Source organism: Salvelinus fontinalis, unplaced genomic scaffold (genome assembly GCF_029448725.1).
Source record: "Salvelinus fontinalis isolate EN_2023a unplaced genomic scaffold, ASM2944872v1 scaffold_1027, whole genome shotgun sequence".
Classification (NCBI taxonomy): Eukaryota; Metazoa; Chordata; class Actinopteri; order Salmoniformes; family Salmonidae; genus Salvelinus; species Salvelinus fontinalis.
Genome location: NW_026601236.1, coordinates 43016 through 61282, shown reverse-complemented (window position 1 = coordinate 61282; position 18267 = coordinate 43016). Strand labels below are relative to the sequence as shown.

At 47.7% G+C, this 18267-nt stretch overlaps 1 protein-coding gene across 1 annotated transcript in view; it reads right to left on the bottom strand.

The window, feature by feature from the left end:
* Positions 1-4221: 4221 nt before the first annotated feature.
* Positions 4222-18267, bottom strand: part of LOC129848162 (receptor-type tyrosine-protein phosphatase beta-like) — a gene marked incomplete at its 5' end in the record, with an annotated part of 56838 nt that continues 42792 nt past the window's right edge. Inside the window, 2 exons of the mRNA XM_055915639.1 lie at positions 4222-4827; positions 7785-7888. Of these exons, the coding sequence (XP_055771614.1) occupies positions 4645-4827; positions 7785-7888 (287 nt within the window). The remainder of the gene's footprint in view (positions 4828-7784; positions 7889-18267) is intronic.

The window sequence follows — 18267 nt, the reverse complement described above, 5'->3', positions numbered from 1 at the left end:
GATAGAAACACTACTACTGTTAGAAACACTACTACTGTTAGAAACACTACTACTGTTAGAAACACTACTACTGGTAGAAACACTACTACTGTTAGAAACACTACTACTGTTAGAAACACTACTACTGGTAGAAACACTACTACTGGTAGAAACACTACTACTGTTAGAAACACTACTACTGGTAGAAACACTACTACTGTTAGAAACACTACTACTGGTAGAAACACTACTACTGGTAGAAACAATACTACTGGTAGAAACTCTACTACTGGTAGAAACACTACTACTGGTAGAAAAACTACTACTGGTAGAAACACTACTACTGTTAGAAACACTACTACTGATAGAAACACTACTACTGTTAGAAACACTACTACTGTTAGTGGTCTGGTAGAAACACTACTACTGTTAGAAACACTACTACTGGTAGAAACACTACTACTGGTAGAAACACTACTACTGTTAGAACCACTACTACTGGTAGAAACACTACTACTGGTAGAAACACTACTACTGTTAGTGGTCTGGTATAAACACTACTACTGGTAGAAACACTACTACTGTTAGAAACACTACTACTGTTAGTGGTCTGGTAGAAACACTACTACTGGTAGAAACACTACTACTGGTAGAACAACTACTACTGTTAGAAACACTACTACTGCTAGTGGTCTGGTAGAAACACTACTACTGGTAGAAACACTACTACTGGTAGAAACACTACTACTGGTAGAAACACTACTACTGGTAGAAACACTACTACTGTTAGAAACACTACTACTGTTAGAAACACTACTACTGGTAGAAACACTACTACTGTTAGAAACACTACTACTGGTAGAAACACTACTACTGTTAGAAACACTACTACTGGTAGAAACACTACTACTGATAGAAACACTACTACTGGTAGAAACACTACTACTGTTAGAAACACTACTACTGTTAGTGGTCTGGTAGAAACACTACTACTGGTAGAAACACTACTACTGTTTGAAACACTACTACTGGTAGAAACACTACTACTGTTAGAAACACTACTACGGTTAGTGGTCAGGTAGAAACACTACTACTGGTAGAAACACTACTACTGTTAGAAACACTACTACTGGTAGAAACACTACTACTGTTAGAAACACTACTACTGTTAGAAACACTACTACTGGTAGAAACACTACTACTGGTAGAAACACTACTACTGGTAGAAACACTACTACTGTTAGAAACACTACTACTGTTAGAAACACTACTACTGGTAGAAACACTACTACTGTTAGAAACACTACTACTGGTAGAAACACTACTACTGTTAGAAACACTACTACTGGTAGAAACACTACTACTGATAGAAACACTACTACTGGTAGAAACACTACTACTGTTAGAAACACTACTACTGTTAGTGGTCTGGTAGAAACACTACTACTGGTAGAAACACTACTACTGTTTGAAACACTACTACTGGTAGAAACACTACTACTGTTAGAAACACTACTACTGTTAGTGGTCAGGTAGAAACACTACTACTGGTAGAAACACTACTACTGGTAGAAACACTACTACTGGTAGAAACACTACTACTGTTAGAAACACTACTACTGTTAGAAACACTACTACTGGTAGAAACACTACTACTGGTAGAAACACTACTACTGTTAGAAACACTACTACTGGTAGAAACACTACTACTGGTAGAAACACTACTAATGTTAGAAACACTACTACTGTTAGAAACACTACTACTGGTAGAAACACTACTACTGGTAGAAACACTACTATTGTTAGAAACACTACTACTGTTAGAAACACTACTACTGGTAGAAACACTACTACTCGTAGAACCACTACTACTGTTAGAAACACTACTACTGGTAGAAACACTACTACTGTTAGAACCACTACTACTGATAGAAACACTACTACGTTTAGAACCACTACTACTGGTAGAAACACTACTACTGGTAGAAACACTACTACTGTTAGTGGTCTGGTAGAAACACTACTACTGTTAGAAACACTACTACTGGTAGAAACACTACTACTTTTAGAACCACTACTACTGGTAGAAACACTACTACTGGTAGAAACACTACTACTGTTAGTGGTCTGGTAGAAACACTACTACTGGTAGAAACACTACTACTGGTAGAAACACTACTACTGTTAGTGGTCTGGTAGAAACACTACTACTGGTAGAAACACTACTACTGGTAGAACCACTACTACTGGTAGAACCACTACTACTGTTAGAAACACTACTACTGTTAGTGGTCTGGTAGAAACACTACTACTGGTAGAAACACTACTACTGGTAGAAACACTACTACTGTTAGAAACACTACTACTGGTAGAAACACTACTACTGATAGAAACACTACTACTGGTAGAAACACTACTACTGTTAGAAACACTACTACTGGTAGAAACACTACTACTGGTAGAAACACTACTAATGTTAGAAACACTACTACTGGTAGAAACACTACTACTGGTAGAACCACTACTACTGTTAGAACCACTACTACTGTTAGAAACACTACTACTGTTAGTGGTCTGGTAGAAACACTACTACTGTTAGAAACACTACTACTGTTAGAAACACTACTACTGGTAGAAACACTACTACTGTTAGAACCACTACTACTGGTAGAAACACTACTACTGGTAGAAACACTACTACTGTTAGTGGTCTGGTAGAAACACTACTACTGGTAGAAACACTACTACTGGTAGAAACACTACTACTGTTAGTGGTCTGGTAGAAACACTACTACTGGTAGAAACACTACTACTGGTAGAACCACTACTACTGTTAGAAACACTACTACTGTTAGTGGTCTGGTAGAAACACTACTACTGGTAGAAACACTACTACTGGTAGAAACACTACTACTGTTAGAAACACTACTACTGGTAGAAACACTACTACTGATAGAAACACTACTACTGGTAGAAACACTACTACTGTTAGAAACACTACTACTGGTAGAAACACTACTACTGGTAGAAACACTACTACTGGTAGAAACACTACTACTGGTAGAAACACTACTACTGGTAGAAACACTACTACTGTTATTGGTCTGGTAGAAACACTACTACTGTTAGAAACACTACTACTGGTAGAAACACTACTACTGATAGAAACACTACTACTGGTAGAAACACTACTACTGATAGAAACACTACTACTGTTAGTGGTCTGGTAGAAACACTACTACTGGTAGAAACACTACTACTGGTAGAAACACTACTACTGTTAGAAACACTACTACTGTTAGTGGTCTGGTAGAAACACTACTACTGTTAGAAACACTACTACTGGTAGAAACACTACTACTGGTAGAAACACTACTACTGGTAGAAACACTACTACTGTTAGAAACACTACTACTGTTAGAAACACTACTACTGTTAGAAACCCTACTACTGGTAGAAACACTACTACTGGTAGAAACACTACTACTGTTAGAAACACTACTACTGGTAGAAACACTACTACTGTTAGAAACACTACTACTGGTAGAAACACTACTACTGATAGAAACACTACTACTGGTAGAAACACTACTACTGGTAGAAACACTAATACTGTTAGAAACACTACTACTGGTAGAAACACTACTACTGTTAGAAACACTACTACTGGTAGAAACACTACTACTGTTAGAAACACTACTACTGTTAGAAACACTAATACTGTTAGAAACACTACTACTGGTAGAAACACTACTACTGTTAGAAACACTGGTGGTACTCATACATCTTTGACAGTCTAGCTGGAACAGGTCATTTAGCAGGTCATTTAGCAGGTCTTTTAACAGGTCATTTAGCAGGTCATTTAACAGGTCATTTATCAGGTCATTTAACAGGTCATTTAACAGGTCATTTATCAGGTCATTTAACAGGTCATTTAGCAGGTCATTTAACAGGTCATTTAACAGGTCATTTAGCAGGTCATTTAACAGGTCATTTAGCAGGTCATTTAACAGGTCATTTAGCAGGTCATTTAACAGGTCATTTAGCAGGTCATTTAACAGGTCATTTAACAGGTCATTTAACAGGTCATTTAGCAGGTCATTTAGCAGGTCATTTATCAGGTCATTTAACAGGTCATTTAACAGGTCATTTATCAGGTCATTTAACAGGTCATTTAACAGGTCATTTAACAGGTCATTTAGCAGGTAATTTATCAGGTCATTTAACAGGTCATTTAGCAGGTCATTTAGAAGGTAATTTATCAGGTCATTTAACAGGTCATTTAACAGGTCATTTAGCAGGTCATTTAACAGGTCATTTAGCAGGTCATTTAACAGGTCATTTAACAGGTCATTTAACAGGTCATTTAACAGGTCATTTAGCAGGTCATTTAACAGGTCATTTAACAGGTCATTTAGAAGGTCATTTAACAGGTCATTTAACATGTCATGTAACAGGTCACATGTCAGCAGTGAGTGCGTGTTGGGACAGCTAAATCCCACCAACCATTGTGTCACTCGGATGTTGTTTTTGTGTCATCTGGTGTGGTGGTTCTGTGTGGTGAATTGGTTTGTTGTCATGGTGATTGTGGGTCTGGATCTTACAGCAGAGAAACTCTTGGATGGGGTCTATGATAGAACTCCGGTTGTCAGCCGGTACAGGTAGTTACTCACGGTCGATCATGGTGACCACGTTCTCCTCCACGGCGGGGCTGCTGAGTCCAGCGGAGGCCACTCTGACAGCCACGTTGTAGCTCCTGTAAGGCTGTAGGTTCTCCAGGCTCAGTAAGGTACTATCCCGGGCCAGACGCAGGGCGTACACCAGCTCCCAGCTGTCCTGCTGACGCACCTGGAGGGTAGTGCACATTACTGTACTCCACTCCATGTTTTAAACATACTGACAACTGATTACTGTAGTCCACTCCATGTATTAAACATACTGACAACTGAATAGTCCACTCCATGTATTCAACATACTGACAACTGATTAGTCCACTCCATGTATTCAACATACTGACAACTGATTACTGTAGTCCACTCCATGTATTCAACATACTGACAACTGACTAGTCCACTCCATGTATTCAACATACTGACAACTGATTACTGTAGTCCACTCCATGTATTCAACATACTGACAACTGACTAGTCCACTCCATGTATTCAACATACTGACAACTGATTACTCTAGTCCACTCCATGTATTCAACATACTGACAACTGATTACTGTAGTCCACTCCATGTATTCAACATACTGACAACTGAATAGTCCACTCCATGTATTCAACATACTGACAACTGATTAGTCCACTCCATGTATTCAACATACTGACAACTGATTACTGTAGTCCACTCCATGTATTCAACATACTGACAACTGAATAGTCCACTCCATGTATTCAACATACTGACAACTGACTAGTCCACTCCATGTATTCAACATACTGACAACTGAATAGTCCACTCCATGTATTCAACATACTGACAACTGACTAGTCCACTCCATGTATTCAACATACTGACAACTGATTACTGTAGTCCACTCCATGTATTCAACATACTGACAACTGACTAGTCCACTCCATGTATTCAACATACTGACAACTGATTACTGTAGTCCACTCCATGTTTTCAACATACTGACAACTGACTAGTCCACTCCATGTATTCAACATACTGACAACTGATTACTGTAGTCCACTCCATGTTTTCAACATACTGACAACTGATTAGTCCACTCCATGTATTCAACATACTGACAACTGACTAGTCCACTCCATGTATTCAACATACTGACAACTGACTAGTCCACTCCATGTATTCAACATACTGACAACTGACTAGTCCACTCCATGTATTCAACATACTGACAACTGAATAGTCCACTCCATATATTCAACATACTGACAACTGAATAGTCCACTCCATGTATTCAACATACTGACAACTGACTAGTCCACTCCATGTATTCAACATACTGTCAACTTTCGGTTACTAGTCCAACGCTCTAACCACTAGGCTACCTGCCGTCAATGGAGATCACATGGCTGTGTGCTCGATTTTATACACCTGTCAGCAACGGGTGTTGCTGAAATAGCCGAATCCACCGTTAAAGGGGTGTCCAAGGGAAAAAAACTGTTGTTCTGCCCTGAACAAGGCGTGGATGTTAATTAAGGCAGCCCCACCGCACCTCTCTGATTCAGAGGGTTAAATGAGGAAGACACATTTCAGTTGAAGGCATTACAACTGACACGGTATCCTATAGCCCTGCAATGCCTTCAGTAAAGTTGGAGAAATGGTATCAGACACCCTGACCTCAACTTTTAGAACAAGAAGAAGACAAGACATAAAGGGAGTGTTTGTGAGGGATGCTACATTACCTCCACGGTAAAGAAGTTACATTACCTCCAAGGTATAGAAGTTACATTACCTCCAAGGTATAGAAGTTACTTTACCTCCACGGTATAGGAGTTACATTACCTCCACGGTATAGGAGTTACATTACCTCCACGGTATAGGAGTTACATTACCTCCACGGTATAGGAGTTACATTACCTCCACGGTATAGGAGTCACATTACCTCCACGGTATAGGAGTCACATTACCTCCACGGTATAGGAGTTACATTACCTCCACGGTATAGGAATTACATCACCTCCACGGTATAGGAGTTACATTACCTCCACGGTATAGGAGTTACATTACCTCCACGGTATAGGAGTTACAGTACCTCCACGGTATAGGAGTTACATTACCTCCACGGTATAGGAGTCACATTACCTCCACGGTATAGGAGTTACATTACCTCCACGGTATAGGAGTTACATTACCTCCACGGTATAGGAGTTACATTACCTCCACGGTATAGGAGTTACATTACCTCCACGGTATAGGAGTTACATTACCTCCACGGTATAGGAGTTACATTACCTCCACGGTATAGGAGTTGCATTACCTCCACGGTATAGGAGTTGCATTACCTCCAAGGTATAGGAGTTACATTACCTCCACGGTATAGGAGTTGCATTACCTCCACGGTATAGGAGTTGCATTACCTCCACGGTATAGGAGTTACATTAACTCCATGGTATAGGAGTTACATTACCTCCTCGGTATAGGAGTTGCATTACCTCCACGGTATAGGAGTTACATTACCTCCACGGTATAGGAGTTGCATTACCTCCACGGTATAGGAGTTGCATTACCTCCACGGTATAGGAGTTGCATTACCTCCACGGTATAGGAGTTACATTACCTCCACGGTATAGGAGTTACATTACCTCCACGGTATAGGAGTTACATTACCTCCTCGGTATAGGAGTTACATTACCTCCACGGTATAGGAGTTACATTACCTCCACGGTATAGGAGTTACATTACCTCCACGGTATAGGAGTTACATTACCTCCACGGTATAGGAGTTACATTACCTCCACGGTATAGGAGTTACATTACCTCCACGGTATAAGAGTTACATTACCTCCACGGTATAAGAGTTACATTACCTCCACGGTATAGGAGTTACATTACCTCCACGGTATAGGAGTTACATTACCTCCACGGTATAGGGGTTACATTACCTCCACGGTATAAGAGTTACATTACCTCCACGGTATAGGAGTTACATTACCTCCACGGTATAAGAGTTACATTACCTCCACGGTATAAGAGTTACATTACCTCCACGGTATAGGAGTTACATTACCTCCACGGTATAGGAGTTACATTACCTCCACGGTATAGGGGTTACATTACCTCCACGGTATAGGAGTTACATTACCTCCACGGTATAAGAGTTACATTACCTCCACGGTATAGGAGTCCCAGTGTGAGTCAGGGAAGGTCCAGGAACAGGAGATGGATGAGGAACTCTGGGGGAAGCAATGCATGTTCCGCAGTCTGGATGGGTCTGGGAGGAAGAGAGGGAACATTTACGATTGACTCGTTGATCGATTGATCTCTGCCTCCTCAACCTTCCTGCCCCTTGTCTCCTCTACCTTCCTACCTCCTGTCTCCTCTACCTTCCTACCTCCTGTCTCCTCTACCTTCCTACCTCCTGTCTCATCTACCTTCCTACCTCCTGTCTCCTCTACCTTCCTACCTCCTGTCTCCTCTACCTTCCTGCCTCCTAACTCCTCGACCTTCCTACCTCCTGTCTCATCTACCTTCCTACCTCCTGTCTCCTCTACCTTCCTACCTCCTGTCTCCTCTACCTTCCTACCTCCTGTCTCCTCTACCTTCCTACCTCCTGTCTCCTCTACCTTCCTACCTCCTGTCTCCTCTACCTTCCTGCCTCCTGTCTCCTCGACCTTCCTGCCTCCTGTCTCCCCTACCTTCCTACCTCCTGTCTCCTCTACCTTCCTGCCTCCTGTCTCCCCTACCTTCCTGCCCCTGTCTCCCCCACCTTCCTGTCTCCCCTACCTTCCTACCTCCTGTCTCCTCTACCTTCCTACCTCCTGTCTCCCCTACCTTTGAATCCAAGATGGCGTAGCAGTCAGATGTCCTTTGTCCTCGTCCTGTATAAAATATATATTTTATATATTTTTCTTCGCATTTCTTTTTCTATATATTTTTTTCTTCTTAAAAACTCAACTTCAAAACACTCTCCTGCAACCCACCTCACCAAATGTGGTGCGGATCTGTTTTTTTTCCTCAAAGGTATTATTCACCTCGTATCCGAAATCAACAACAGAAGCTAGCCAGAAGTTAGCCAGCTCACAAGCTAACGTTAGTAGTTCAGCTAACCACAGCTAGCGCTCATCAGCTATCCTTTAGCTCGGAAAACTATTGCCAGTTTTGTACAACGCGACTCAGACCAGAGCATACCAGACCTTTTTTCTCTCCATATCCCTGGATTTTTACCGCAAGCTCTGGACATTTACACCTGGATCTTGCAGCTAACCAGCTGCTATCCGAGTGACTATTGGCTAACATCAATTCCGGAGCAAACACCAATTATCCCGGAGCTAGCCAGCTGAAGAGTTCCATCAGCCACTCCTGGGCTACAATCACCTATCCGGACCCGTTTACTGCCGATGCGGAGCCCCACCGGGCCTTCACGACTGGTATACCGACGTTATCTGCCCGAGGGAGTTATTCAACTGGCCCCTCCATCGCGACGTAACCTGAACGCCCATATGCTAACTGCGGCACGCTAATCGTTAGCTGTCTTGAGCATATCGGCTGCTATCTGAACAGACAACCTCTCTTTCGCCATCGCCATCCGGCTTGGATTCTCTGTCGACACGACCACGTCTGGTCTGCAGACGAATACCCCATCCGCTGTGCCCTCAACCGGCCTCCGTCTGAGCAGACCCCCTCCGTCTGAGCAGACCTCCCCCCGGGCTACTAACTTTAAACGCCGCGGGCTAGTTTAGTGGAGGCCTCACTGCCCCATCTACGGCTGCCCCCTGGACACTATGATCACTTGGCTACATAGCTGATGCCTGCTTGACTGTCCATTAATTCACGGTACTCCATTCCGTTTATTTGTGTTTTATCTGTCGGCTCTGTGCTTTAACTCAGGATCTGTGTGTAGTTAATCCGACCCTCTCTGCCTAGCCGTCGCCATTTTTACCTACTGTTGCTGTGTTAGCTGACTAGCTGCTGTTATATCACCTGTTGTTTTAGCTAGCTCTGACTAGCTGCTGTTATATCACCTGTTGTTTTAGCTAGCTCTCCCAATCAAGACCTGCAATCACTTTACGCCTTACTGCATGTCTCCCTCAAATATCATTATGCCTTGCATACTGTTGTTCAGGCTAGTTATCATTGTTTTGGTTTGCAATGGACCCCGTAGTTCCACTCTCCGTACCTCTGATACCTCCTTTGTCCCACCCCCCACACATGCGGTGACCTCACCCATTGAGACCAGCAAGTCCAGAGATACAACCTCTCTTATCATCACCCAGTGCCTGGGCTTGCCTCCGCTGTACCCGTGCCCCACCATACCCTGGTCTGCACATTATGCCCAGAATATATTCTACCACGCCCATAAATCTGCTCCTTTTATTCCTTGTCCCCAACGCTCTAGGCGACCAGTTTTGATAGCCTTTAGCCGCACCCTCATCCTGCCACTCCTCTGTTCCTCGGGTGATGTGGAGGTAAACCCAGGCCCTGCATGTCCCCAGTCACCCTCATTTGTTGACTTCTGTGATCGAAAAAGCCTTGGCCTCATGCATGTCAACATCAGAAGCCTCCTCCCTAAGTTTGCCTTACTCACCGCTTTAGCACACTCTGCCAACCCTGATGTCCTCGCCGTGTCCGAATCCTGGCTTAGGAAGGCCACCAAAAATTCTGAGATTTCCATACCCAACTATATTACTTTCCGTCAAGATAGAACTGCCAAAGGGGGAGGAGTTGCAATCTACTGCAGAGATAGCCTGCAAAGTTCTGTCATACTTTCCAGGTCTATGCCCAAACAGTTCGAACTTCTAATTTTAAAAATTAATCTCTCCAGAAATAAGTCTCTCACTGTTGCCGCCTGCTACCGACCCCCCTCAGCTCCCAGCTGTGCCCTGGACACCATCTGTGAATTGATCGCTCCCCATCTAGCTTCAGAGTTTGTTCTGTTAGGTGACCTAAACTGGGATATGCTTAACACCCCGGCAGTCCTACAATCTAAGCTTGATGCCCTCAATCTCACACAAATCATCAAGGAACCCACCAGGTACAACCCTAAATCCGTAAACATGGGCACCCTAATAGACATTATCCTGACCAACTTGCCCTCCAAATACACCTCTGCTGTCTTCAATCAAGATCTCAGCGATCACTGCCTCATTGCCTGTATCCGCCACGGGTCCGCGGCCAAACGACCACCCCTCATCACTGTCAAACGCTCCCTAAAACACTTCTGCGAGCAGGCCTTTCTAATCGACCTGGCCCGGGTACCCTGGAAGGATATTGACCTCATCCCGTCAGTTGAGGATGCCTGGTCATTCTTTAAAAGTTACTTCCTCACCATGTTAGACAAGCATGCTCCGTTCAAAAAATGCAGAACCAAGAGCAGATATAGCCCTTGGTTCACTCCAGACCTGACTGCCCTCGACCAGCACAAAAACATCCTGTGGCGAACTGCAATAGCATCGAAGAGCCCCCGCGATATGCAACTGTTCAGGGAAGTCAGGAACCAATACACGCAGTCAGTCAGGAAAGCAAAGGCCAGCTTTTTCAAGCAGAAATTTGCATCCTGTAGCTCTAACTCCAAAAAGTTCTGGGATACTGTAAAGTCCATGGAAAACAAGAGCACCTCCTCCCAGCTGCCCACTTCACTGAGGCTAGGTAACACGGTCACCACTGATAAGTCCATGATAATCGAAAACTTCAACAAACATTTCTCAATGGCTGGCCATGCCTTCCTCCTGGCGACTCCAACCTTGGCCAACAGCCCCTACCCCCCCGCTGCTACTCGCCCAAGCCTCCCCAGCTTCTCCTTTACCCATATCCAGATAGCAGTTGTTCTGAAAGAGCTGGAAAACCTGGACACATACAAATCAGCTGGGCTTGACAATCTGGACCCCCTATTTCTGAAACTGTCCGCCGCCATTGTCGCACCCCCTATTACCAGCCTGTTCAACTTCTCCTTCGTATCATCTGAGATCCCCAAGGATTGGAAAGCTGCCGCGGTCATCCCCCTCTTCAAAGGGGGAGACACCCTGGACCCAAACTGTTACAGACCTATATCCATCCTGCCCTGCCTATCTAAGGTCTTCGAAAGCCAAGTCAACAAACAGATCACTGACCATCTCGAATCCCACCGTACCTTCTCCGCTGTGCAATCCGGTTTCCGAGCCGGTCACGGGTGCACCTCAGCCACGCTCAAGGTACTAAACGATGTCATAACCGCCATCGATAAAAGACATTACTGTGCAGCCGTCTTCATCGACCTGGCCAAGGCTTTCGACTCTGTCAATCACCATATTCTTATCGGCAGACTCAGTAGCCTCGGTTTTTCTAATGACTGCCTTGCCTGGTTCACCAACTACTTTGCAGACAGAGTTCAGTGTGTCAAATCGGAGGGCATGTTGTCCGGTCCTCCGGCCGTCTCTATGGGGGTACCACAGGGTTCAATTCTCGGGCCGACTCTTTTCTCTGTATACATCAATGATGTTGCTCTTGCTGCGGGCGATTCCCTGATCCACCTCTATGCAGACAACACCATTCTGTACACTTCCGGCCCTTCCTTGGACACTGTGCTATCTAACCTCCAAACGAGCTTCAATGCCATACAACACTCCTTCCGTGGCCTCCAACTGCTCTTAAACGCTAGTAAAACCAAATGCATGCTTTTCAACCGTTCGCTGCCTGCACCCGCACGCCCGACTAGCATCACCACCCTGGACGGTTCCGACCTAGAATATGTGGACATCTATAAGTACCTAGGTGTCTGGCTAGACTGCAAACTCTCCTTCCAGACTCATATCAAACATCTCCAATCCAAAATCAAATCTAGAGTCGGCTTTCTATTCCGCAACAAAGCCTCCTTCACTCACGCCGCCAAATTTACCCTAGTAAAACTGACTATCCTACCGATCCTCGACTTCGGCGATGTCATCTACAAAATAGCTTCCAATACTCTACTCACCAAACTGGATGCAGTCTATCACAGTGCCATCCGTTTTGTTACTAAAGCACCTTATACGACCCACCACTGCGACCTGTATGCCCTAGTCGGCTGGCCCTCGCTACATGTTCGTCGTCAGACCCACTGGCTCCAGGTCATCTACAAGGCTATGCTAGGTAAAGTGCCGCCTTATCTCAGTTCACTGGTCACGATGGCTACACCCACCCGTAGCACGCGCTCCAGCAGGTGTATCTCACTGATCATCCCTAAAGCCAAAACCTCATTTGGACGCCTTTCCTTCCAGTTCTCTGCTGCCTGCGACTGGAACGAATTGCAAAAATCTCTGAAGTTGGAGACTTTTATCTCCCTCAACAACTTTAAAAATCTGCTATCCGAGCAGCTAACCGATCGCTGCAGCTGTACATAGTCCATCTGTAAACTACCCACCCAATTTACCTACCTCACCCCCCATACTGCTTTTATTTATTTACTTTTCTGCTCTTTTGCACACCAGTATCTCTTCTTGCACATGATCATCTGATGATTTATCACTCCAGTGTTAATCTGCTAAATTGTAATTACTCGATTTATTGCCTACCTCATGCCTTTTGCACACATTGTATATAGAATCTCTTTTTTCTACCATGTTATTGACTTGTTTATTGTTTACTCCATGTGTAACTCTGTGTTGTTGTCTGTTCACACTGCTATGCTTTATCTTGGCCAGGTCGCAGTTGCAAATGAGAACTTGTTCTCAACTAGCCTACCTGGTTAAATAAAGGTGAAATAAAAAAATAAAAAACCTTCCTACCTCCTGTCTCCTCTACCTTCCTACCTCCTGTCTCCCCTACCTTCCTGCCCCTGTCTCCCCCACCTTCCTGTCTCCCCTACCTTCCTACCTCCTGTCTCCTCTACCTTCCTGCCCCCTGTCTCCTCAACCTTCCTACCTCCTGTCTCCTCTACCTTCCTACCTCCTGTCTCCTCTACCTTCCTGCCTCCCGTCTCCTCTACCTTCCTACCTCCTGTCTCCTCTACCTTCCTGCCCCCTGTCTCCTCTACCTTCCTACCTCCTGTCTCCTCTACCTTCCTGCCCCCTGTCTCCTCTACCTTCCTACCTCCTGTCTCCTCTACCTTCCTACCTCCTGTCTCCTCTACCTTCCTGCCCCCTGTCTCCTCTATCTCCTGTCTCCTCTAACTTCCTACCTCCTGTCTCCTCTACCTTCCTACCTCCTGTCTCCTCTACCTTCCTACCCCCTGTCTCCTTTACCACCCCACCTCCTGTCTCCTCTACCTTCCTACCTCCTGTCTCCCCCACCTTCCTACCTCCCCTACCTTCCTTCCTCCCCTACCTTCCTACCTCCTGTCTCCCCTACCTTCCTACCTCCTCTACCTTCCTACCTCCTGTCTCCCCCACCTTCCTACCTCCTGTCTCCCCTACCTTCCTACCTCCTGTCTCCCCTACCTTCCTACCTCCCCTACCTTCCTTCCTCCTGTCTCCCCTACCTTCCTACCTCCTCTACCTTCCTACCTCCTGTCTCCCCCACCTTCCTACCTCCTGTCTCCCCTACCTTCCTACCTCCTCTACCTTCCTACCTCCTGTCTCCCCCACCTTCCTACCTCCTGTCTCCCCTACCTTCCTACCTCCTCTACCTTCCTACCTCCTGTCTCCCCTACCTTCCTGCCCCCTGTCTCCTCTACCTTCCTTCCTCCTGTCTCCCATACCTTCCTACCTCCTCTACCTTCCTACCTCCTGTCTCCCCCACCTTCCTACCTCCTGTCTCCCCTACCTTCCTGCCCCCTGTCTCCCCTACCTTCCTTCCTCCTGTCTCCCCTACCTTCCTACCTCCTGTCTCCCCCACCTTCCTACCTCCTGTCTCCCCTACCCTCCAGCCCCCTGTCTCCCCTACCTTCCTACCTCCTGTCTCCCCCACCTTCCTACCTCCCCTACCTTCCTTCCTCCCCTACCTTCCTACCCCCTGTCTCCCCTACCTTCCTACCTCCTGTCTCCCCCACCTTCCTACCTCCTGTCTCCCCTACCTTCCTTCCTCCTGTCTCCCCTACCTTCCTTCCTCCTGTCTCCCCCACCTTCCTACCTCCCCTACCTTCCTTCCTCCCCTACCTTCCTACCTCCTGTCTCCCCTACCTTCCTACCTCCTCTACCTTCCTACCTCCTGTCTCCCCCACCTTCCTACCTCCTGTCTCCCCTACCTTCCTTCCTCCTGTCTCCCCCACCTTCCTACTTGCCCTACCTTCCTACCTCCTGTCTCCCCACCTTCCTACCTCCTGTCTCCCCTACCTTCCTACCTCCTGTCTCCTCTACCTTCCTGCCCTCTGTCTCCTCTACCTTCCTGCCCCCTGTCTCCTCTACCTTCCTGCCTCCTGTCTCCTCTACCTTCCTGCCTCCTGTCTCCTCTACCTTCCTGCCTCCTGTCTCCTCTACCTTCCTACCTCCTGCCTCCTCTACCTTCCTGCCTCCTGTCTCCTCTACCTTCCTGCCCCCTGTCTCCTCTACCTTCCTACCTCCTGTCTCCTCTACCTTCCTGCTTCCTGTCTCCTCTACCTTCCTACCTCCTGACTCCTCTACCTTCCTACCTCCTGTCTCCTCTACCTTCCTGCCTCCTGTCTCCTCTACCTTCCTGCCCCCTGTCTCCTCTACCTTCCTACCTCCTGTCTCCTCTACCTTCCTGCCTCCTGTCTCCTCTACCTTCCTGCCTCCTGTCTCCTCTTCCTTCCTGCCTACTGTCTCCTATACCTTCCTGCCGCCGGTCTCCTCTACCTTCCTGCATCCTGTCTCCTCTACCTTCCTACCTCCTGTCTCCTCTACCTTCCTGCCTCCTGTCTCCTCTACCTTCCTACCTCCTGTCTCCTCTACCTTCCTGCCCCCTGTCTCCTCTACCTTCCTACCTCCTGTCTCCCCCACCTTCCTACCTCCTGTCTCCCCTACCTTCCTTCCTCCTGTCTCCCCCACCTTCCTACCTCCCCTACCTTCCTTCCTCCTCTACCTTCCTACCTCCTGTCTCCCCTACCTTCCTACCTCCTCTACCTTCCTACCTCCTGTCTCCCCCACCTTCCTACCTCCTGTCTCCCCTACCTTCCTTCCTCCTGTCTCCCCCACCTTCCTACTTGCCCTACCTTCCTACCTCCTGTCTCACCACCTTCCTACCTCCTGTCTCCCCTACCTTCCTACCTCCTGTCTCCTCTACCTTCCTGCCCTCTGTCTCCTCTACCTTCCTGCCCCCTGTCTCCTCTACCTTCCTGCCTCCTGTCTCCTCTATCTTCCTGCCTCCTGTCTCCTCTACCTTCCTGCCTCCTGTCTCCTCTACCTTCCTGCCTCCTGTCTCCTCTACCTTCCTACCTCCTGCCTCCTCTACCTTCCTGCCTCCTGTCTCCTCTACCTTCCTGCCCCCTGTCTCCTCTACCTTCCTACCTCCTGTCTCCTCTACCTTCCTGCCTCCTGTCTCCTCTACCTTCCTGCCTCCTGTCTCCTCTACCTTCCTACCTCCTGTCTCCTCTACCTTCCTGCCTCCTGTCTCCTCTACCTTCCTGCCCCCTGTCTCCTCTACCTTCCTACCTCCTGTCTCCTCTACCTTCCTGCCTCCTGTCTCCTCTACCTTCCTGCCTCCTGTCTCCTCTTCCTTTCTGCCTCCTGTCTCCTCTACCTTCCTGCCCCCTGTCTCCTCTACCTTCCTGCCTCCTGTCTCCTCTACCTTCCTACCTCCTGTCTCCTCTACCTTCCTGCCTCCTGTCTCCTCTACCTTCCTACCTCCTGTCTCCTCTACCTTCCTGCCCCCTGTCTCCTCTACCTTCCTACCTCCTGTCTCCTCTATCTTCCTGCCTCCTGTCTCCTCTACCTTCCTGCCTCCTGTCTCCCCTACCTTCCTGCCTCCTGTCTCCTCTACCTTCCTGCCTCCTGTCTCCTCTTCCTTCCTGCCTCCTGTCTCCTATACCTTCCTGCCTCCTGTCTCCTCTACCTTCCTGCCTCCTGTCTCCTCTTCCTTCCTGCCTCCTGTCTCCTATACCTTCCTGCCCCCTGTCTCCTCTACCTTCCTACCTCCTGTCTCCTCTACCTTCCTACCTTCCTGCCCCCTCTACCTTCCTGCCCCCTGTCTCCTCTAGCTTCCTACCTCCTCTCCCTTCCTACCTCCTGTCTCCTCTACCTTCCAACCTCCTGTCTCCTCTACCTTCCTACCTCCTGTCTCCTCTACCTTCCTACCTCCTGTCTCCTCTACCTTCCTGTCCCCTGTCTCATCTACCTTCCTACCTCCTGTCTCCTCTACCTTCCTACCTCCTGTCTCCCCTACCTTCCTTCCTCCTGTCTCCCCCACCTTCCTACTTGCCCTACCTTCCTACCTCCTGTCTCCCCACCTTCCTACCTCCTGTCTCCCCTACCTTCCTACCTCCTGTCTCCTCTACCTTCCTGCCCTCTGTCTCCTCTACCTTCCTGCCCCCTGTCTCCTCTACCTTCCTGCCTCCTGTCTCCTCTTCCTTCCTGCCCCCGTCTCCTCTACCTTCCTACCTCCTGTCTCCTCTACCTTCCTGCCTCCTGTCTCCTCTTCCTTCCTGCCTACTGTCTCCTATACCTTCCTGCCGCCGGTCTCCTCTACCTTCCTGCATCCTGTCTCCTCTACCTTCCTACCTCCTGTCTCCTCTACCTTCCTACCTCCTGTCTCCCCCACCTTCATACCTCCTGTCTCCCCTACCTTCCTTCCTCCTGTCTCCCCCACCTTCCTACCTCCCCTACCTTCCTTCCTCCTCTACCTTCCTACCTCCTGTCTCCCCTACCTTCCTACCTCCTCTACCTTCCTACCTCCTGTCTCCCCCACCTTCCTACCTCCTGTCTCCCCTACCTTCCTTCCTCCTGTCTCCCCCACCTTCCTACTTGCCCTACCTTCCTACCTCCTGTCTCACCACCTTCCTACCTCCTGTCTCCCCTACCTTCCTACCTCCTGTCTCCTCTACCTTCCTGCCCTCTGTCTCCTCTACCTTCCTGCCTCCTGTCTCCTCTTCCTTCCTGCCTCCTGTCTCCTCTACCTTCCTACCTCCTGCCTCCTCTACCTTCCTGCCTCCTGTCTCCTCTACCTTCCTGCCCCCTGTCTCCTCTACCTTCCTACCTCCTGTCTCCTCTACCTTCCTGCCTCCTGTCTCCTCTACCTTCCTGCCTCCTGTCTCCTCTACCTTCCTACCTCCTGTCTCCTCTACCTTCCTACCTCCTGTCTCCTCTACCTTCCTGCCCCCTGTCTCCTCTACCTTCCTACCTCCTGTCTCCTCTACCTTCCTGCCTCCTGTCTCCTCTACCTTCCTGACTCCTGTCTCCTCTTCCTTTCTGCCTCCTGTCTCCTATACCTTCCTGCCCCCTGTCTCCTCTACCTTCCTGCCTCCTGTCTCCTCTACCTTCCTACCTCCTGTCTCCTCTACCTTCCTGCCTCCTGTCTCCTCTACCTTCCTACCTCCTGTCTCCTCTACCTTCCTGCCCCCTGTCCCCTCTACCTTCCTACCTCCTGTCTCCTCTACCTTCCTGCCTCCTGTCTCCTATACCTTCCTGCCCCCTGTCTCCTCTACCTTCCTGCCTCCTGTCTCCTCTACCTTCCTACCTCCTGTCTCCTCTACCTTCCTGCCTCCTGTCTCCTCCACCTTCCTGCTTCCTGTCTCCTCTACCTTCCTACCTCCTGTCTCCTCTACCTTCCTACCTCCTGTCTCCTCTACCTTCCTGCCTCCTGTCTCCT